This window comes from Dermochelys coriacea, chromosome 15 (assembly GCF_009764565.3).
Source record: "Dermochelys coriacea isolate rDerCor1 chromosome 15, rDerCor1.pri.v4, whole genome shotgun sequence".
Lineage (NCBI taxonomy): Eukaryota > Metazoa > Chordata > Testudines > Dermochelyidae > Dermochelys > Dermochelys coriacea.
The window spans coordinates 27,062,413-27,084,631 of record NC_050082.1 but is presented as its reverse complement, the minus strand read 5'-3'; the positions used below and the strand labels follow the sequence as shown (position 1 = coordinate 27,084,631).

At 48.8% G+C, this 22,219-nt stretch overlaps 1 protein-coding gene across 12 annotated transcripts in view; it reads right to left on the bottom strand.

Moving 5' to 3' along the window:
• Positions 1–22,219, bottom strand: part of CUX2 (cut like homeobox 2) — a 228,538-nt gene that overhangs the window by 43,072 nt on the left and 163,247 nt on the right. For 11 of the 12 annotated variants that reach the window (XM_038373854.2, XM_038373856.2, XM_038373857.2 and 8 more), the window contains 2 exons: positions 16,031–16,109; positions 2,058–2,195 (listed from right to left, as the gene is read on the bottom strand). In XM_038373854.2, coding sequence (XP_038229782.1) covers positions 2,058–2,195; positions 16,031–16,109 — 217 coding nt within the window. The remainder of the gene's footprint in view (positions 1–2,057; positions 2,196–16,030; positions 16,110–22,219) is intronic. The other variant, XM_038373860.2, reaches the window with a different exon arrangement.

Genomic DNA, 22,219 nt, shown 5'->3' with positions numbered 1-22,219 from the left:
CCTGGACTTTATTCCTGGCTCTGCCACTGGCTTGCTGGGTGACCTGGGGCAAGCCACCTCCCCTCTCTGTACCTCAGTTTTCCCATCTGTAAAATGGGGCTAGAGATCCTGACCTCCTTTGTAAAGCTGTTTGAGACCTAATGCTGAAAAGCTCTATATAAGAGCTAAGTTTTAAATATTATTAAATTACACTAGCTGAAGAGCTGGTCTGTGATTTTTATTCTGACAGTGTCCCTTTAAAACTAAGCCCCAACGTTAACTGTGCTGTTCCTAATGAATATTTGTTAGAATTCATTTGTTTCTTCTTGTTCTTTTTCTCCACCTTTGGTGGCGTTTCACTGGGGTTTGCAGAAGAGCCCTCAATGAAGTACCGTACTGGTGGAGAAAGAAATGAGCACATGGTACTACTGCACAGAACCTGGAACTGCAATGGGCTGCTCTAGATAAGGACTCTGTCCTGTCCCACGGCTGCCAGAGGCTGGGAGAAAATGCAGATCAACACAGTTAAAGCCCATTGGACTGACAACCCTGCGTGAGGGCAGGAGGGTATGGCATTTGCTGCTGATTCTGCTCCCTGTCTGCCCAGTCCCTTTCACGGGGATCAGCTGGTACAAATCAGCACAGCTCCATGGACTTTGAGGATCAGGCCCCTTGACTTTAATGGGAGGAGACAACTCCCTGGGGGCACACAGGATCGGGCCCCTTCCTGTAGTGAATTAAACAGAACAGATTCCGCACACCACGGGGGCATCAGGCTGGGGACGGGAGGGATGGTTCAGTGACAGGCACTCGCCAGCACAGCCCTCACTGGTTAAATCAGCCCCAGAATGGCCCCTCACTGGGCAGAGAGGAGCACCGATGAATCTACAGTGGATCCCAGCAGGGACCCCCAGGCGAGGGAGAGCGCGAGGCTGCAGGGAGCTGGCCCGCTCGTTTGCAGGGGGATCCGCCCGGCCTTCCATTCTCAACTTTGACTCTGAGTCGGGGATGGGAAGAAAAGCTCCATGGAAGGGACTGAGCTGGTTTGGAGCAAAAGCCCCATGAAGCTGCTCCAGCCCTGGAAATGCTGGACCGGCCTGGCCCTGACCCACGGCTGTGGAGGTGACCGCAGCCCTGAAGCAGAGTGCAGGGGAGTTTCCATCCCTCCCTCAGTCGCCGTGGTGTCCCATGCCCCAAGCGGAGCACAGACAGGGCGGATGATTTGCCCCATACGAGCGCTAAGAGTTATCATTATTATTACCCAGCTGGAAACTCAGCTGGAGGCCTGCGAAGGCCTCTGCCTGCCTGTGGCAGGGCGACTCACTGGCGCTGCGCCTCCTGCTGGTTGTCCCGGGAATTAGCTCTGCCACCCCAGACCGCCCTCTGCTGGCCGGTGTCTTGCCTGCCACTGGTCCCCATGTCCCTCCTGGACCCCGGTGCCCCTCTACAGCAGGGTTCTGCCCCCGCAGTAACCCCACAGCTCTGGGTCTCCCCTCCCTGGGGAACCCCCAACCCTCTATCCCCACCTCCCCTCAGTCTATGGCTACTGCCAGTCGCCATCTAGCCCCCGCTCACTGGGGCGGACTGCAGTGTATAAGCCATTCATCATTGGCAAAGGGGGGTTTGGACCTGCTGCCTTTGCCTACCAGTGGGCTGCAACCTCTGCAACCCCAGTAGCTGGTTTGGCCTTCGACAAGGCCTGCAGCCTGGGGAGTTGCCAGCTCCTCTGGCCTTTCCCCAGCCCTGCTCTGTTGCCTGCACCCTCAGCTCCCAGGCAGCTAGGTCCTTCTCCCTCCGAAGCTAGAGGGAGAGTCCTGACCCAGCTCCCCCCAAGCCCTTATAACAGGGCCAGGTGTGGCCTGATTGGGGCGTGGCCCAGCTGTGGCTGCTTCCCCCAGTCAGCCTAGCCCTCTGGGCAGCCCCCAGCCCTCTCCCAGGGTTGGCTTTAACCCTTTCAGGGCCGGAGTGGGTGACCACCCTGCTACACTGCCCCAGCGCCAGGGGACAGGGACATGCCCCTGGCTCCCCCTCGTCCTGGTGCTGGAAACGAACCAGGGCAAGGGAGGAGCGGCTGGTACCTTTGGTGCCAAGGAGCTCCAGGTGTTTCTTCCGCTGCCTGTTGAGCTCCTTCAGCGGTGGGTTCTCGGGGTCGAGGCCCTGGCCCTGCTGCAGGCTCTCTTCTACGCTCTGCGCCACCTCCAGGACAGGAACGGGGTCTAAAGGGAAGCAAGGTGATGAGGTGAGGGGCAGCAGCTGGGCCGCCCCCGTGCTGTCTGGGAAAAACCCGGATGTTTGCAGCCTTGATCAGAGCCAGCATGGCCGGGACCAATGCTACGGTGAGCGTAACTGTTCCTTTGCACTGGATCGAGGCCATCCGTGCCACAGGGAACATGGGCCTCCCTTAGCGGTCGGTTGATCCAGACTGTAATGGCCATGGCGGCTAGGCGTGAGCCCCAGGTTGCATTCCCTGCACACCCACATTTCCTGCCTGGCAGGGAAGGCAGGATGGGTTTCCTCTTTCAACCCCCGTTATCGATTCCGCACAGGGTGCGCACTGCAGCCACCTTCCTAAATTAAAGGGGCCAGACTCTGCTCTCGGTTACACCAGCATTGATACGGAGCTACTGCAGCCAAGTCAATGGATAGCTACGGATTTAGGCCCCCATTTCTGACAGCCCCAGTCCCCCAGGTGTCCGTACCGCACAGCAATCCTCGAAAAGGGGTGTGTATGCAAACCCTAGGACACACAGCCTCAGTGACTCAGGCATTTGGGGCGTGTGAGAGCTTTTAAAACCCTGGGCCTTAGAATGGGGCAGGGAGATCAGAATACGAATGCAGCGTCTTTGAGATTGTCCTTAACACAAGCCAACGAGCCCTGTTAAAGTCTGAGCACACTCCTAAGCACTGCGAGAATAAAGGCTTTCATCCCAGGCCTTCAGCACTCCTTCTGTTCATGTGGCCCTCCGTCCCCACCCTGAAACCTGCTCGAATGCCAGTCAGCACCACACTCCTGATATGCCTGTTTATTTAGGCAAAGGCAGGCACAGACAATAGCAGTTTGTGCAGAGGTAAGCAGGTGCATTCAGAACAGTATGTCTTCCCTCTGTCAGCATTACCCCATCATTAGCTAGTGTCTGCTCAGCAGGGTGTGCCATTATGTCTCCCAGGGCTGATGTAATTATACATTGACATAATTAACCCAGCAAGCCCATTAAGCAGGCCAGCTAAAAATTCATCTATAATTATTTGTTGTGTGCATGCTAATGAGTCCATCTGCACTGCCATTGTACAACATGAACAAATTAATTTACAAGTCTGGATTTTTAATAAGTTCAAGAAAATGCCTTCTATTGAGCCAGGTTAATTTTTTTTTAAAAGAGGAAAAGAGGGAAAAAAAATAGAATCAAATTCTCCAGGGTCAGAAAGTTGGATAAACAGGGAAGCGGAAGAGAGCGCAGCTCTCTGCCTTCCACCCCACACCTATGGCACAAATCCAAATGCAAAACAGCAACTGACAATAAAATCCAGCTCTGTTGCTAACAACAACTCCATCAGCCTTTGATGGTATCACATGCAGAATAATTACACGCGGTAGTAACAAATGGTGCCAGCTTGCCACAGCCATGTGGACGGCATGACTGACCTTTCATTTTCCTTGCCTTATATAATGGTACAGAGGCCGCTTGGAGACACTTGGCAGTGGGAAGTCGACAAGGTGCAATGTCAGTTTGAAATCATAGACAGGGCAATTAACTAGGATACAGGGCCCATGCTGATTGTCTTACTCCTGCGAGGAGCCCACTGGGCCAAGTTCTTATCTCATTTACACAGAGGTAGATCTGGAGTAAGTCCTCTGAGTGAACATGCTTCCTCTGGATTTCCACCAGCACCATGGCCAGTACTGGTCTTACCGATTCCAGTGGCCCTGCTTGAATGAAGGGGGAAATTCACCCTGGGTAGAAGACCAATCAAGGTCAACACCCCACTCAAGTCCCACTTAAGCCATTTGGCCCAGACTCTCCAAAGGTATTTAATTGCTTAACTCCCACTGATTTCAATGGGAGTTGGGTGCCTAAATACTTTTGACGATCTGGCCCTATGAGCCTTGTGTTTGTCTTTTGTATGGGGAGAATTTCACCTACAGGAAGCAGGATTTGACCCCTTCGTGTTTGCCAGGATTCTTGTAGCCCTGTATATTTATATACTTAGGCCCCCATCTTCTGGACACTTATACACCTACTTAACTTTGCACCCACGAGTAGGTAACCTGATTGTAGTTATGGGAATATTCATGTGTAGAAAGTTGGGCACACACGAAATTAAATACCAGCTATCTGAATCCCCTTTACCTGAAAATCCTAGTTATCTGCGTACGCCTGGTTATTTGAAGCTTTCGGCGGTCCCCCAGGCCTTTTGGATAAATGGGCGTGTACTGCATTTCTGGGGCACCCATCACGGGAGAAACACCCTAGTGGGTGAATTGTTAGAGCGATTGCCATCTTGTCTGCACCCTGGGCGGATGCTGCAATGGAGGTAAGCACCTGAACTGAGGCCTGATCAGGCTTCTATTGAATTCAGTGGGCGTTTTGTCAATGACAGTAACAGGAGCAAGACCTCACTGGACACGCTCTGCCACTGCCAGACTCAAAGGCAATAGCTATAAATGCTCCGTGCAGAAGGATTTGTAAAGAAATTGTCCCTGCAACTTGCGAGTCATTGACTTGGTGGAATATTCCTTCACGTGGGTGAATCCTGGTCCATTGCACAAGACAAATGAGACTCTTCAGACTGGTCGTGGGAGATGCTCTTTGACTACCCGGGGCCATTTCCTTGGGCTACTCACCCAGCTAATCCTTCACCTTCTTAGCCTGCCTCTTGGGAATCCAGAGAACAGACTGAGATAGCAAAGCACTGGAGAAGGGCATAAGGGAGGGAAGGGAAGCTGTCTACGGTCACACAAAAGCCTGAAGTGCTGGTAGTGGCGCACAGAGTAGTGGTTGGGAACCACTGATTCAAAACAAGCAGCAACCCTCGTGCTCTCCAGATGCAGCTGCAGCGGGAACTGGCTTGCGGCATGGTATGCCATGATTCAGCTACAAACTTCCAACAACATGTATTGAGTTTGCCTATGAAAACTTGACATCAGTTGCTGGTATGCTGAGAACAATCCTGTCTCATTCCATCTCATTCCCTTGTTCTCTCCCATCGGGCTGTCTGTAACCCTCTGTGGTCTCTTGTCTTGTAGCTAGATTGGAAGCTCTTTGGGGCAGGGACCAGCTTTTTGTTCTGTGTTTGTACAGTGCCTAGTACAATGGGGTCCTGGCCCATGACTAGGGCCTCTAGGCACTACAGTAATACAAATAATAAATAACAGTACCCAAATCCAAATGATAGCCTGTGCCCCGACTGTCCTACACTGCAGAGGAATGAACAAGCTACAATGGCTGGAAATAAGAATTCTCTGAAACATCAATAATTACGCTAACCATTCTGGAGCGGCTGGAAGCACTCATTGACATTACAGTCTGAGCCCTCTTCTCAGAGACCATCTTGGAATCCTAGTAACAGATGGCAGATTTCAGGGGTTTACTGGAGCAAAATGAATACAATTTAATGCCAAGTTATGGACTCAGAACCTTACCCAAAGCCCAGTGAGAAGACTTGGGTGTGGCCCTTGACCAAGAACCTCAACCGCACTAGCCAGTTAAGCATCTTTTCCAAGGCTTTACTTGGGTCGGAAGGCCAGTTCCCCAGCTGGCATAAATCAGCATAGCCCAGCTGACTTCAGTGGAGATAAATTGATTTATACCAATGAAGGTCTGGCGCTAAATGTTGTTTTCTACAGAGTATAAATGGTTACAAAAGTCTCCTCGTAAGACCAATTTGAACTCTCCATTTTCTGATGAAGAAATCCTATGGAAGAACAAGAGAATTGACTCCATACATTTTCTAAGACGGAAGATCAAAATGAAGCAAATATTAGTCAAAGACCAAAATGCTCCTTTGACACCTTTCAATTTCTACCTTGACGTTCTGTATGAAAGACCTGATCCAATTCCTATGGAAGTTAATGGGAGTCTTTACCTAGTCTTCACTAGGCTTTGAATATAGCCCATTGGGTCAAATTTTCAATGCACCTTTATCCAAGTCTACAGTTTTGAAGGTGCAAAACTGCATCAGATAACTCCTGCAATTTAATCCATGTCAACATCAAGGTCTCTGATGATCCCCACCAATCAAAGACTTACACTGCTAAGTGAGCAGAATTAGTGAGTCTGCCAAAATGCAGGGCATTGATTGAAACTTTGGCCTTTTTTGTTCTAGCAAGATGAGCCAAATACATTCCTGGTAGAATGCCATCAACTTCACTGAGTTACCCCAATGATGAATCTTGCCCAAGGAATCTACCGCCTGGTTTTCAGAAGAAGTCACCATTCCAAATGAAGGCAGCGGCATTCGGCACCTTTGAACAACAGGCCCTGAGCAAATAACTGTATCCCTGCACTGGCATCGCACCCTGATGGACGCACTGGTTCTTTTCCATCACTTGCTGCAATTAGTTTATGAAAACCATTCTCCATTAACTTCTTCATGCAACCACCAGTTCTGCCGAAATGCAGAAGACAATCCATTGTTGTTCATTTTGAAACAGAGCCGGGTGGTTTTCTTTATAGAAATAAAAGACCACACAACAAGAAGACTGTCAAAATATGCATACTTAAAACACCTGTAACTGAAGAATTGCTTTATCAAAGGAAATCCCATTTACTTTGTCTTGAAGAATTATTTGAGGCATCAGCTAAATGCCAGGCAGAGTGACTAAGGTACACAAGTTAAGGGTAGGGTGGAGTGGAAAGCCTTCTGTTTGCTTTTAAATATGTCCAGCTAGTTTTTCACTACAGTAAAAGCAGCTGCATAAAGAATCACACCAAATCCCCCTTTCTCAGCAAGAACTAAGAAGAGGAAAGACTTGTTCTGATAATAATTATAGCAGGGAAAAGAAGAAAACACGCTCAAGTGAGGAGCAAAGCTTGTGCGCTCATTTTTCACCTCTGCAGCCGTGAGTCACTGCACAGCTCTGATGTAAGGATCAGTCTCTAAACCCGTTGAAGGCTCTTTTGTGCTACCCTACTGCAGCTGGGCAAAGCATTGCACAGAAAGCGACTGCCCAAGGATGACGGCGAGTTGGTGCCAAAGCAAAGAACACAACCCAGGAGCTCTGGACTACCCAATAATACCTAAAGATGGTTCCATCCAGATTCAAGAGGTGGTGGCTGGGGTGGGTAGAAGCTCACCAGCCGCTGCTCATTCTCTGCTTGTTCTGTGGATAAAGAGATGACGTCCATTTCCCTGGCGGTCCAATTGGCATATGTCATGTGCATTAAGGTGGACCCGATTTCCCACTCACTTGCAGCAGTTTTACCGCAACAGAACACTATGATTCCAGTGGAGTTACTCCTGATTTACCCAGACATGAGAGGAGAGTCAGATCCAATGTACCCAACAGTGGCCAAGAATCCCCCACACTGAGGGTTAGTCTGGTCTGAGCTCTCCTCATTAGAATCCCTGGCAAAAATGATTGAGTTAGAGGAACCAATGAAAGCCAGGGCTTATGATGGAAATCCCAGTGTCCCCTGAGCTAGGGATGATCTTGGACTTCTGGCTCAGGAGATCCGGGATATCTAATCCATTGGGCAAGTCACTTGGGCCCAAATTTTCAAAAGCGGCTTCTCACCGGAAATATTTACCAAGGGTCCTGGGGGATCCTCCAACACTGGCAATTTTGAAATCAAGATTGGCTGCTTTTCTACAAGCGCTGCTCTAGGCATTACTGTGGGGCAGGTCTCTGGCCTTTTACCCAAGTGGTCAGACGAGCTGATCACAATGGGCCCTTCTGACCTTGCAATCGATGAATTGATGAATTCTGGATGCCCAGACTTGGAAACCCTGGCCCCACTTTTCAGAGCTTCTGAGCACTCACAACTCCAGCCGAAGTCAGTGGGAGCTGCAGTTGCTCAATACCTTTGAAAAGCCAGGCCCAAATGTCTCACATTGGATGCCCCCAAACTGAAGCACCCAACCGCCCTGAAAATAAATTGCTTTATTGTCTCTTTTCAGAGTAGCAGCCGTGTTAGTCTGTATTCGCAAAAAGAAAAGGAGTACTTGTGGCACCTTAGCGACTAACCAATTTATTTGAGCATAAGCTTTCGTGAACTACAGCTCACTTCTTCGGATGCATTTGGTGGACCAAATGCATCCGATGAAGTGAGCTGTAGCTCACGAAAGCTTATGCTCAAATAAATTTGTTAGTCTCTAAGGTGCCACAAGTACTCCTTTTCTTTTTATTGTCTATGTGCCTCAGTTTCCCTACGTTACATGAGAATAATAATACTAGCCAATAATATGATTACATCATGGTGCTGGGAGGCTAAATTCCTTGATTAATGGCTTGGATGCGCTGACTTTCCAGGCATGCTGCAAGAGATGCCGGTTTGATAGGGCTGTGAGAGACAACGTAGGGAATGCCCCCAATGATGATAGGATAGAAAGGAGTTTCTGTAGGTGGCTGCCTGGCTGAGTCCCTGTCCTGATGAGGACTGTATTGCTGTTCAGATTTTACTGTATTATTAGTGACGTCTTGGATGTCCAGAGTGTCTTTTAAATTTTTAAATGGATAGGCATCTTTTCAATTTTTTAAAATCTAAATAAATAAATACAAATAATGTTTATAAAGCGCTTTGAGATCCTTGGATTGAAGGGAACTAAAGAAGGGCATCAGATTACTGTATATGAGCCCTGAATAAACCTGATTTGTTGGTATAACTGATGGATTTATCCCCAGACAAAGAAGCTACAGTAAAGAAACACGTTAGTGGAGAGTTGACTAAGGATTCCCGCTTAGCCACGGCGCAGTAGAAATTAACCCTTGCATCTTACCCTGGCACACATTAGCAGAAAGTGACACTCAATGAAATTAGAGGGCCATAAATTTAGAACCAATAAAAGGAAACCATGCCTTCCCACAGCATACAGTCCACCTGTCGATTTCCCAGCTGCAGAGAGTCATCAGCTGAAGACATATAGCATGGCTGATTTTAAAAAGGATAATTTTACAGCCATTAATAACATTTGTAGCTATGCAAGCTAAGATAATGATATAGGTAATTAAACCTCATGCTCCAGGGCCTAAGATGATAGACTGCCGGGCTGTGAAGGATTTCCCACCTCATTCCCACTGCACATACTGGTTAGGTGCATCTCCAAGAGGGTCTTTTCTTGCTAGCCCCGGAAGCACCAGGGAACAGCCAATGCAGAATAAAAAACTAGACAGACCAAATCCAATCTGTTATGGCAAATTCCTCTGTCTCTTTGTAACAAGAAATAATGTAATAGCAAAAATGTATGCCACTACCCAGTGTAATAAAGCCATGATGGAGTTTGCCTGTATCAGCATTTCCATCTAGTTTCTTTCAGCAACCATGCCTTTGCTGAAATAAAAATGACACATTTTCTAAACATTTCCTCTTCAGATGCGAGCTGTTTGCATTTTGATTTTATATTTTTTGGACCTGGGAGTACCAAAGAAAACATTTGATATTAAAAAAGAAAAGGAGTACATGTGGCACCTTAGAGACTAACAAATTTATTTGAGCATAAGCTTTCGTGAGCTACAGCTCACTTCATTGGATGCATTTGATCTTAAAACAGCGTATCGCCATTCCCTCCTGGCTAGCCCACATGAGAGGTGAGAGGTGTAGGCAACAGAGATAATAAAATCAACTTGCCTAAGATCTACATTATAAAAATAGGGTTTGAAATTTAATATATCCCTTAATTTGGCCAACACATCTTAAAGATCCAGCCAACCACATGTGACCACCAACCATCTCTCTCAGATGCCCTTCATTTCAAGGGACGTAATTCACTGTAGTCCCAGAGAGCCATTTGGTCCACACATGCGACACCCCTCACCTTGAGTCTGATCTGCTGCCCAGTGATGTTAATGGCAAAGTTCACATTGACTTTGATGGTGCAGGATCAGAGCCTTTTATTGTTAGAAACAATTTACATCAGAAATGAAGAATCATGAGGCTGGGCTCACAGGAAGAACCATTGACAGTAAGGGAGTGGTGCCTATGACATTGGAAGAATCATTCTGAGTGTCCCTCATCTTAGGTTTTTAAATCACATTTCAGCTTCCTGCCTCCTGTTCCAGTCTGGGGCAAGTGGAGAGGTCTATTACTGACTATGGGCCCAATCCTGCTAATGCCGACACAGGTGTGTAATTCTACTCACAAGGGAGATGACCCACACTGGTGGAATTAGGCACATGCATCAGTGTTTGCAGGACCAGTCCTATGAAAACAAAGTGTGGATTAAAATGATATTGGCTTTGTGTGGCAATTACTAACCCATTTGTGCACACAATGCTTAATTAAATGACTAACTTACTTTAATTTCATTAGAGCCTAACCTTACAAGAGATCAAACCACCTGTTTTTTTAAATGCTTGAATGCAAAACATAGTCTTTTTTTAAAAATACATATTGACCTGGTATTTTTCTCAAATCACCGATGCCAAATACAACCACTAGCTGGTGCTATTGCACGCTATTTTAACATTCACAACTTCACAGGGAAGGAGAATGTCTTTCACTGATGCGTCCATAAGAGTTGGGTTTTCGGCTTTGTTAGGAAACCTTGGTAATGCTTCCAGGAAAACCCAATTCCCTGGTAAAGAAAAGACAAAATACCTTTCCACACCCTGCCGCAGAGAGACTGAAACCCGCTGGGAACATGAGCATGTTTGGGGAAGCAGAGTGCCGACGAGGGATAGCATCCATCCAGCTGCATGGCTCTGAGCTGAAAGTCTGGGGGTGTCTGTAATATAGAGGGGATCTGACCTTGTACATCTCATAGTGAAGAGACTGCTGCAGGTTCCCCATTCTGATCCTGTTGGGGGTATTTGCATCAGGGGCTTTGGGCCCTAATCCTGGAAGTCGTCATGCACAGGAGCAGGGTCTTGATTTGGTTCTCTAACCTGCAGTCGGGATCATGATGGGTCAAACCTGGATGTCCCTGCTATACTGAGTCCTCGTGAAAGCAAAGCCCTTCCTGCAGTCAGGGGGAGCAGTGAGTGCTCAGGATATCCCAGGATTTAGCCCCTGAGCACCAATGGGAATTGTTCCTGAAGATGCACGGAGTCCAAACTGAGCAAGGACCTCCGGGGTGGGCCCTACAACTTAGATCTTTTAATCTAAACATTGTCAGTAACTGAAGGTTGTGCCCTCGGGAACTGACCTTCAGCACGCTTTAGCTCTGCAGCCCTAGTGATAGGGGAACCCCTGAAGGGTCAGAGGCCCAGTGTGGGTTCCAAGCTGAACCCTTCCCGCCAGGAACTCAAGCTGAAACTCCCAGCTCACCTCATGTCCCATCTCGAAATACAAGAGTTGGTCAAACTTTCAAGAACTCTGAAGAAGAGTTAGCTTGGGGTTTGTGGGCTGGGTGAACGTTCTGGATGGTTCTTATTGCCTCTGAACCAGCGTTCCCCCTGCTTTGACTAATACAGGGCCCAAGAGAGGCTAGAGTTAATGGTCAGGAGATGTTTTGAGGCTGCCCATCCAGTCCCACTAAAGTCAACGCAGAGACATGGGTGGAATAGAACTGAATTTGGCCTGATGTTTCTAACACAACATTTTGGCTCTTGCTGGCCTGGGTTTTGGGGTTATATTTTCCACTCAGCTTGGCTGTTCTTACCCGAGTTATTCACTGAATAATTCATTGGCCTTCCCGGGTCCTGAAACATTCCAGCTCCATGTGATACTCATGGAACATTACTCTAGTTAATGTCTAATTACACATTACATCAAAGCTGCCGTGAAGCTGCACGGAGTGGCTGCAAAACAACAAAGCGTCTCCAGCAAACTACACTGTGCCTGGCACTTTTGAGGGACTCCAGACGGCGGGATTGCTCAGCACCGGCAGGAAGGGAGAGCCTCACTCACCGTTACCCATCCATTTCTAGACCCCAGCCGTTCCCTGGATTTTAACTCCCATGCTCCCCCCCCACATGTCCCTGCCCTCATTGCCACGTCCTCCCTCATCCCTAGAGCCAGCTCCGCCACCTGGGACTCCTTCCCCTCCGGGCCCAGTCCTGCAGCCCTTGCTTGGGCAAACATTCCCATTGATACTCAAGTCAAGAGGCCAAATGCTGCTGCTGTTGGCATCAGCAGGAGACTGCAGGACTGGACCCTTGCTCATCCCTTCTTCATGCAGCTGACCATGAAACCTCTCTCACCACTACTGGCTGACCCTGGCAGGGCATTTCCCGGTCTCCCAGCTGCAAGGCTCTCTCTGGGCTGGTTCCACGAGCAGCTTGCTGGCAGAGCTGGCCTAGCCCACTAGCTCGCCTTCAGCACCCCCGCATGCATGAAGGCCTATCATATGGCGTTGCTGTTGAAAGTTAACAGCACGTCTTCCCATGTCGTCTGGCATTAGCGGGCTTGACCCAGCACCGCTCCCTGCACGAATCGAGTCAGGGAAGGTGCACGGAACCCCTCCGAGACACCAGATGCAGCCCTGCTGAGCACCCAGCCCCGCGTGGGGGGTGAGGTGAGGGCGAGTTACTTTCCTGAGCCCCTGGGAGCCCTTTGGGAAAGCAGCAGTGCCTTCCCAGGGGGAAATGCTATGCCTAGTGCCCAGCCCCAGTCACGCAGTGGCCACATGGTGAGGGAAGGAATTTCTCTGGCTCACAAGGTCACCGCAAAGTGACAACAGCTGCTACTCCTGCCTTGAAGCCTGCATGGCCATGGTAGTCCCACTACCTCCCCATGTGCAGGCAGGAGTAGGGGCTGCACCTGCTCCAGATTCAGGGGTGCAGGAGCCTCCAGACACCTGGTACCCCCAGTGCAGGGGTCAATGGCTGGTGGAGCCACCTGGTGGCAGATCCACCACCCCTGCTCCATCCTGCACATGTCCCCAGACAGCCCCTGCAGAGCGGAGCCCCTCTGGACAAGAGGAAGGGGCAGTATTTGGGACGAAGATCTGAGCCGCACTTAGGCTGACACAGTTACAGTGCTCAGGCATGTGAAAAATTCACAACCAAAGTGCCGTAGTTCTGCTGACCTAAGAATTCTTCTATCAGCCTTGCTCCCGTTGTTGGGGAGGTGGATACTTACAGGAATGGGAAAAGCCCTTTCATCGCTGTAGGCTGTGTCTATGCTCGGGGGTTACAGCAGAGAAGCTACAGCTAGAGTTAGCTAGACAGACAGAAGACCTTGTTAGGGTGACCAGATAGCAAGTGTGAAAAATCGGGATAGGGGGTGGGAGGTAACAGGTGCCTATACAAGACAAAGCCCTGGATATCGGGACTGTTCCTATAAAATCGGGACATCTGGTCATCCCTAGGCCTTGTCTACACCAGGGATTTGCTCCAATTTCAGCCATCAGTATAGAGAGGCATAGCTGCTATTTGCACCGACAAAGTATGCCCCTGCTGGAAATCGGTATCAACTTGGCCAGTACAAACAGTGGCTGTTCCGGTCTACACCACGAATTGCACCCGTGCAGCTATGCTGCTGGCTGAAACAGAGGCAAATCCTCAATGGAGGCAACATGCCCTGTTCCCCCCGCATCTCCATCTTCTTCAGCCCATGTGCTCACCCACTTCTCCCCAGTCGCTCCGCTAACAAGCCCCTTCCCTCCAGCCTGGGGCTGCGCTTCGTGGGTTTGCCCAATGTGAGACAGAAATCAGCCGCCCTGCTACACAAGTCAAAGGGAGGCTTAAATCAAATCTTCCTCGGCAACAATGACATTAATTATGCTTTTAACACATTTTACTGCTTTTTTCCCCCCTCACTTCATGCCACATCTGTGTGAACAATATCGAAAAGATTTACGATCTTTTTTCGTAATTGCAGCCACACAGCCCTGCTCACTTATCAAAATACTCGCTGAGCAATCAGCCTCCGCCAGGGAGCTGTGTTGGCAGCAGCCATTCAAAACAAAAATGTTGAATCAGGACTTGTGTGTCGCTTCGAAAGTTGTCTACAAAGAATCCGCCTGTCAAGGAATGCATCGAGATGACTAAAATTACAGGAATGAGAGCCCGCGCCGAGGTGGGGTCTGTGCGGGGAGGGTGAACGAACAGATCCGGGCTCTGGAAACAGCTCTGACATTTGGTTCTCGTATCGCAGGATAAAATTTAATGAAGACAAAAATGTGTCTCCCGAATTCCCCTAAGAAATCATTAAAACATTTTGTTATTCCTAAATGTCTGCCTGATGAGTTAGTGTCCCTGCCGGAGCCCTCCTGCACCTTGCAACTCTTCTTCCTCCGACTTGTTGACAGCTTGGCTGGTTCTTCAATACCTGGAGACACCTTCCTGCCAGGCGCTGCATGAGTGAGGATTAGCGCAAAGCAAAGGGCCCCTGTTAGGACACACAGGGCTCTCTGTTAGGAGTTACTGCTCAATCCTACGCAGGGCCAGGCACCAGATCCATCAGTGGGGGGGGGGAGGTCAGAGTCTGGTGAAGGTGTGGGGGAGACCACACTACGCAGAGCCTCTAGTCCTGTCCCAGAGGGAGCTCTGAGCATGGCTCCACTGCTGGGGAAGATGCTCACCAATGCCAAAGACTAGAGTTGGGAGCTGGTTTTGGCCTCAGTGTTATGGGCAGCAGCTAGCCCTATTTTTCTAGGGACACGGAGACTTGACAAGCTCACAGAGCCAGTCAGGCAGAACTGGGGTTAGAACCCAGTACTCCTGAATGCTAGTCCAGCACCCAAACCAATGCACCACACTGCTTTGCTCCACGCACAACTTTGGCAGGAGGCAGAGATGGCTGCTGGTTGGCCAAGAATCAGGGTGCCAGGCCCAGCTATGCCGCTGGACTTCGCCAAGTTGTTTAACTCATCTGTGCCTCAGTTTCCCCTTCTATAAGATGGAAACAACACAGTCTTGCTAAACCAATTGTGAACATTTACCAGCACAGTCACCAAATCTTCTCACCCACCCTGATCACTGTGACGAGAATGAAAAACCCAACATTATTTTACTTGCCCATCAAACCCTCGCTAGTTACTCCAGATGAGCTGACAAGCAGGATTTTGCAAGGCTGCGGGAATACCATTCGCACAGGGCTGTGTGACCCTGTGCTAGAAAGCATTGTTGTTATTACTGAGCACGGAGGGGTGGACTAAGTGTCAGCCTAAGTGCGGCTCAGGATGCCCAGTTACTGTATGTTAATCTTGGGGTCAGCCTTGATTGGCTCTCCTTTCAAAAGAGCTCAGACAACGTATGGATGGGCATGAACAGCGCTAGGTGTAGGGTTCAGTTGATGTCCCTATGCATGTTTAAACCCCCTACATGTCCTTGTCGGGAGCTGGGCTGTAAAAGGAGCTCAGTCATTGTAGTTAACTTACTGTCAAAAACACAACTGGGGATAGGAGCCGTGTTATTACAAGGCCTGAGCAAATGTATTTCTTTTCTAATGTCAAGATACATTTGGCTCACGTGCCAAAATACAAGGATGGCAAAAGCTGCTTCCACTTGTCTGTGCCATCCGCTCGGATCTCAAAAAGAACATGGAAAAATTAGTGACCACCATCCTGGCCGTGATGCAGGGAGATCAAACACTGAGGATGCAGTGCCATGGCCCAAAGGACACTGGAAGGAGACCCGATTCTGGGCAATTGGAGGGATGGATAACATGAGAGACAGAAAGAAAAGGAGTACTTGTGGCACCTTAGAGACTAACAAATTTATTAGAGCATAAGTTTTCGTGAGCTACAGCTGTAGCTCACGAAAACTTATGCTCTAATAAATTTGTTAGTCTCTAAGGTGCCACAAGTACTCCTTTTCTTTTTGCGAATACAGACTAACACGGCTGCTACTCTGAAACATGAGAGACAGAGCTGCAGAAAGCCCTGAGCACCAGGACAGGGCAGTGATGCTGTGGCATGCAGCATACACAGCAATCCTTGCTTCTAATGGCTGCTGGGCGATCTGTTCTCAACATTAATTATTCAGCTAAGTAGCCAAAGCATTCCTTACCTGGTGCTCCAATTAATTGCTTGTAAACGCTGAGGAAAGCCGTCTCAGCCTCCTTGCTTCTTTTGCTAAGTGCAATCACCTGAGGGAAAACAGAAATAGAAGGTGAGGAAATGCAAAACCAGAACTTCAAAGAAGAGAAGAAACCCCTGAAGGCCAGGCTCTGGTCTCAGCTAGGTTGGCATGAATCTGGAGTCTCTCCCATCTAAGCCACAGGCAGATCTTCCTGGCACATGCATGGATTGCAGCAGGGATACTCCAGCTTGGCACGAGTGTAACGGACACCAGAATCCGTGCCCCGCTGCAAAGAGTTAATAATTACCACCTACACTCTCCTCACATCACTGGGGCTGTGCAACTGCATCCACTGCAAAGCTGATGATGAGTCTGTTCTCGAACCAGTAAGCAGCACTTAACAGCCTTTGACCCTTCATTTTATTGCTTGGTGCCGCTTCTGATCATCAGTGATGATTGCTGGGGTTTTTCTGGCTCACTCTAGGAATTATTTTTAGCAGAGGTCACCGCTGACTTTAAGATCATAACAGAACAACGCAAAATCGAAGCGCCTCTAGGGCATGCTGCAGGACCCTGTTTGATCAAGTTGCTTCCGCCATAACTACAGTGGTCTAAAAGGAAACTGGGGTGGGGGAAGGAATTGAACCCCAAACCAAGGTCCCTATGACCAGAGAAGTGACAAAAGAAAAAAAGATTCCACGAAGTTTACAACGGATCTTGCGTTGATGACCTAACTGACCTGTGCAGTGTTTAGATCCCACAGAGACAGGGAGAACCCGATGTGAATTTCCTAGGCCCTGTAGGTCAATTTACAGCACACAAACCTGTTCCACCAACTTGTTTGTTTTTCGCCTTTGGATGTTTTGCCAATTCCCATGATCTTCTAACGTTATTTAATGGAAACCCAGAAGATGCCATGTCCATATGTGCTGCCCCGCTGCTGAGCTCTTTGCACGGTCTAGTTCTATTACGTGATTTGTCTAGTTGACTGGAGTTGAAAATGGGTCTGGCATATTCGCATGTGAACACTGGAAGTGTTCCAGGGAAGGGCCTTATGGGCACTTTATAAAAGCCCAGGGATATCGCAATGAATAATAATGCTACTTGGTATGTGTCTAGCCCCTTTCATCAAATGCACGGAGAACATTTAACTGAACTGTTATTATCCCTGTAGTACAGATAGGAAAGTGGGGAATGGGCTCTGCCACAGACTTCCCCTGAGACCACAGGCATGTCACTTAGCCTTTCTGGCCCAGATCCTGGGAGGAATTAAGGCTCCATTGAAATCAATGGAAGTTAGGAGCCTAACTACCTCTGAAGATCTGTGCCTTGGCTCCTCAACTGCATAACAGGGATAACAGCCCTGCCTTGCCTCTCGGGGTCCTGTGAGGTTAAAGGCATTAACATTTGGGAGGTGCTGGACTGTCTAAGTAGATACACAGAGAGGGGACACACTTTGCGTGACATCATGCTGGGAGTTGGCACATTTGGGAACAGACCCAATGTGTCCCCGGCTTTCAGATTGCCATGTGTCAGTGCTCCGCACATCCCTCCCATTGGGGCCAGTCTTTGCTCTCTGATAGCTGGGGGTAATGGGACTTTCAAGCAATCAGAGGCTAGGGACACTCAAAGCATGGGATCACATCCCTGACCATCTTGGCTAATAGCCACTGATGCACCTATCCTCCATGAACTTATCTAATTCTTTTTTGAACCCAGTTACAATTTTGGCCTTCACAACATCCCCTGGCAAGGAGTTCCACAGGTTGAAAGGGTGCTGTGTGAAGAAGTACTTCCTTTTGTTTGTTTTATACCTGCTGCCTATTCATTTCATTGGCTGACCCCGGGTTCTTGTGTTATGAAAGACACAAACTCTCACCGGTACCTACCGGGCTCCCCACGCAGGCACCCTCGCTGCAGAGGCAACAGCACAAAGAATCCCACTTAGAAGAACCTGGTGGAACATCAGCACTGGGCACCTCCAAGCAAAGCCAATCTGTCAGTGCCTCCCTCTAATGCCTCACCCTAGTGAAAGCAGTCAGTGAAATTTCACTGGGGACAGGTAGCGCATTTCAGCTTGCCTTCCCAGCTGCCACTCAACCCCCAAGTGATCAGGAAACCCCAAGTGATCATTAAACTCGGCTAATTATCTGTCAGAGATAGACGTGGGCGAGCCTCCTTCTCAACTCTTCGGTGAGAGTGAGCAGAAAAACCTACCTACACACACGCGCACGCGCACGATCATCCCCATGTGTCTAGCTCAGAGCCATATGCCTCAGCCCCAAGATGAGCCCAGAAGAGACACTATCTTGTAGAAAGAAAAGGAGTACTTGTGGCACGTTAGAGACTAACAAATTTATTTGAGCATAAGCTTTCATGAGCTACAGCTCACTTCATCGGATGCATCGGATGAAGTGAGCTGTAGCTCACGAAAGCTTATGCTCAAATAAATTTGTTAGTCTCTAACGTGCCACAAGTACTCCTTTTCTTTTTGCGAATACAGACTAACACGGCTGCTACTCTGAAAACTATCTTGTAGCTCTCTGGTAGGAATCATAGCGGTGATCCGGTGCGAGCAACCCTAAGCCCCATGTTAATGCGCCATGTTAGCCCTATCGCTAAGCACCATGTTAGTGGAGTCCATTCTAGCCCTAGGAGCAAGACACACTCCTACTAGTCAGTGGCTGTACAGTGCTGTTCAGCGGCAGGTCTCCCGGTGCTCCACCAGGGAAGATCAGTATCATTGCCCCCTTGTTACAGACAGGGAACCTCAGGCAAAGAGAGCTCAGCTGAGTTGTCCAAGGTCACACAATGAGTCAGTGGCAGAACCAAGGAGAGAAGCCAGGTTTCCCGACTCCCGGTCCCGTGCTGTATCCACCAGACCAGCAAACTATGCAGCTCGCTCAGCTTTATTTGCTTCTAACTGAAGGCGGCTTAGTGCTATCCCTGACTCTGGAGCATATGCCTTATCCCCACAACATTACACACATGGAGCCCCCCTGCAACGTGGTCAACAGAAACGGCTCCAACAGCCCCCAGGATAGTCAAACCTGCTGACATGGGCTGGCAGAGACGCCAGTTGATGAACAGAGGCCAGTCAGTGCACTCACCTCGCTTCATTACGTGCTTCGCAGTCAGCGTTAAGAAGCAGCACACTGTCTATGTGCATGAATCCGTCCGCGGGAGGAAAAGCACTTGGCTGTTAAGGAGGAGAAAGATACGGCTGGCCAGTCACAAGGCGTTTACCTCAGCCTTCTCCATGGCCCTGAAATCCTGCCAGATGCAAGCAGCTGTGCTTCCATTCCCAGGTGTTGTCTGTTACGCTATGTCTCATCGTTAGAGCTGGGAGCTGGACTTTCCACGCACTGGGCAGTTATTTTAATTTGGAACCCAGAAACCCAAGAGAGGGTTCAGGGGGAGCTCCACAGAGGGCAGACATGAGCAAGCCAGGAAACATGGCTTTGCAGCTAAGGCACAACACCGCATTGGAATTCGAGAGACCTGGGTTCAACCCTTGGCTCTGCTACAGACTCAGTGTGTGACCTTGGTCAAGTCACTTTTCTGTGCCTGTTTATCCACCTGCAAGACAGGGACGATAATGACATTACAGCCGTTGCTTGTCCAGTCTATTTAGATTGCAGACAGGGGCAGGACCATCTCTATTAGTCTGTCCAGTGCCCAGGGCAATAAAGCCCCACCAGAGATTGTGACTCTGAACACTACTGTAATATAAATATAATAATGACCACGACAGTGTTAGCAGGCAGAGAAATGTTTATCTGGCTGTGGTTCTGTAGCCACTGTCCCATTTACTCCCCATATATCTCTGCTGCCCCATGGAAGGCAGGAGTTCCCAGGTGCCCACATAGCAGTGAGAAGGGAGGAGGTTGTCAAAAGGATCCATGGAATTAAACAAAGTAACTAGTTTACACCTGGGCTCAGGATCTACACCCTGCGTCCTTTGCCTTTGGCTAAATTCCAAACACTACAGTAATGTCACGCCAAGATAAATCATTGATGCGCTTTGTGTAAATGAAAATTATAATTTAATGCTGGAGCTTAAATAGGAGATAAGAATTTCACCTTTTATTTAAATGGCACGCTGCTGAGCTGGTCCAACACCACACACCCCGAAAAGTCTTGCCCATGCTGACATCTTCAGGTCAGGGTGTGATGGCTGAGACCCCAGCTCCCCCACCCCTTTGCTTTTGGTCCTCGCAGACCCCAGGCGCCTTCCCATCAGGGTGTGCATCACCAGTACCATGCCACCTCCCAGAGGGGCCGCAGCCAGACTCCCACTGTGCAGTTCAGAAGTAACTAAGCTTTGCCGCGTTGCATGGCTAATAACAGACCAATATATTATTCCTGCCATAATATCCCCATTCAACATTAATGAGCATGAATCTTTTACTCCAGTTAATTTTTCAGCATTTGCCTACACAGTCCTGGTGGTGTTTCCTACCTGCTCCCACCTGACTGCAGAGCTCTTTGTTCACGAAGGTCCTGACCCGCTAAAGGTTTTTAGGTGCCTAACGTCCACCAAAATCTGTGGGAGTTAGATGCCTAAATAGCCTGGAGAATCTGGATCAAAGTGACATGGCTCAGAACTTTCACGTTCATCCCCGATGGGTTTGCCTTGCTTTTGCTGATGCCGGAGAGCATGATCCATCACATTCCACCACTTGGATAGACGGGAAAAAAAAGAGGTTAAAATTAGGGAGCCCGGGACAGGCAAATATCCCCTTCCAAAGAGCATCTCTGTGCTACTGCTTTGATTTCACTCCAACCACGAGCTGCCACGGAGACTGAATTGAGGAGTCTAGCCTAAGGACTCAGCAGATCTCTGAAGGCTGTGGGGAGGAAGTTTGCATCAGCGCTGCTTGGAATTGGATAATCAACCATCACCTGACTCTTTCACTAGCACTAAAGTCTCTGCTCCTGCCAGGAGTAGCATCCAGCTGAGCCTCCAGGCAACCCCCCTGACCTCACTGGGGCACTGAGTAGCCATGACAATCTGCCCACGTGCTGTCACTTATGGGAGCAGGCCCTGAATTCGTAACAAAAGTTAGAGGAAAAGGCTGAAACAGCAGCGGTGAATGTGATTGGGATTGGGTCTGTCTAGCCACCAACTCACTGCAGGCTGCCTGGTTTAGCAAGCTGAGAACCAGGCTGGGAGCCCGGAATCGCAGGGTTCTAATTCTCTCTCCTCCACTGACTGGCGGCAACATCTGGAGTCAGTTACTGAGCCGAGTAATATGTCAGACTCAAGTGGCAGGTAGGCAAGTAAAAGAAAGTGGCCCAGGGCACTTAGCCCTCTGATAACAACATAACGCACTGATTGAGCTATAGTGTATAGGTTTTCTAGGGTGCTCACTGATATTAATGCATTTATCCTCGAGTAGGAAAGTATTATTACTCCCGTTTCACTTATGGGGAAGACTGAGGCACAGAGAGATTAGATCCTTAGGGCCAGATTCACAAAGGGATTTAGAATCCTAGCTTCCTAGAAGATAGGAGCCTAGACTCCTTTTTGGGGTCTGGGCCTTATGCCCATTCGAAGTGCTTTGCTAAACAGGGGCCGCAGTGATTTACCAAGGCCCCAAGATGTCGCCGCCAAAGCTTGGAACAGGCTCATGATCTCTCATGTCCCAGCTCAACGCCTAACCATGGATTTTGTTGTCTTAGACATGCAGGTTCGAAAATTTTGGGTTTGACCTCTTGGTGCCTCCTTTTCCCCATCCTTATGGAGGCACTGGCCAGATTCGCTATTGAATGTTCATTCTGTGCTTGAAAGTGTAGACCACTGATTGAATAAGTGCTCAGGGTTATGATAAAGCCCCTGGACCAACCTGCACTATTATAATGGAATTCCATTTATTCCAGAAAAAGTCAAGGACCATAAAACATTGCCCTGTGTTAATTTATCCTTGGAAAGAGTTACCCTGAATCTCACCAGGAAGCAAGGTTAATCTCAGTGTCTCAGGGAAAAAAACATCAAATACATTGTACTCCAACATTCACAATAACTCCAGAGCTAAAAATAAGACAACGAACAACTTGTCTGTATTAATAATCACCTTCCACCCAAGGAAGGGCAGTGGTCTCATGCACCTTTAGAAAGAGAGCCATGTCCTATTTGAAGCTAAAACTGAACTGGTCCCAACTGGCAGAAGTGGT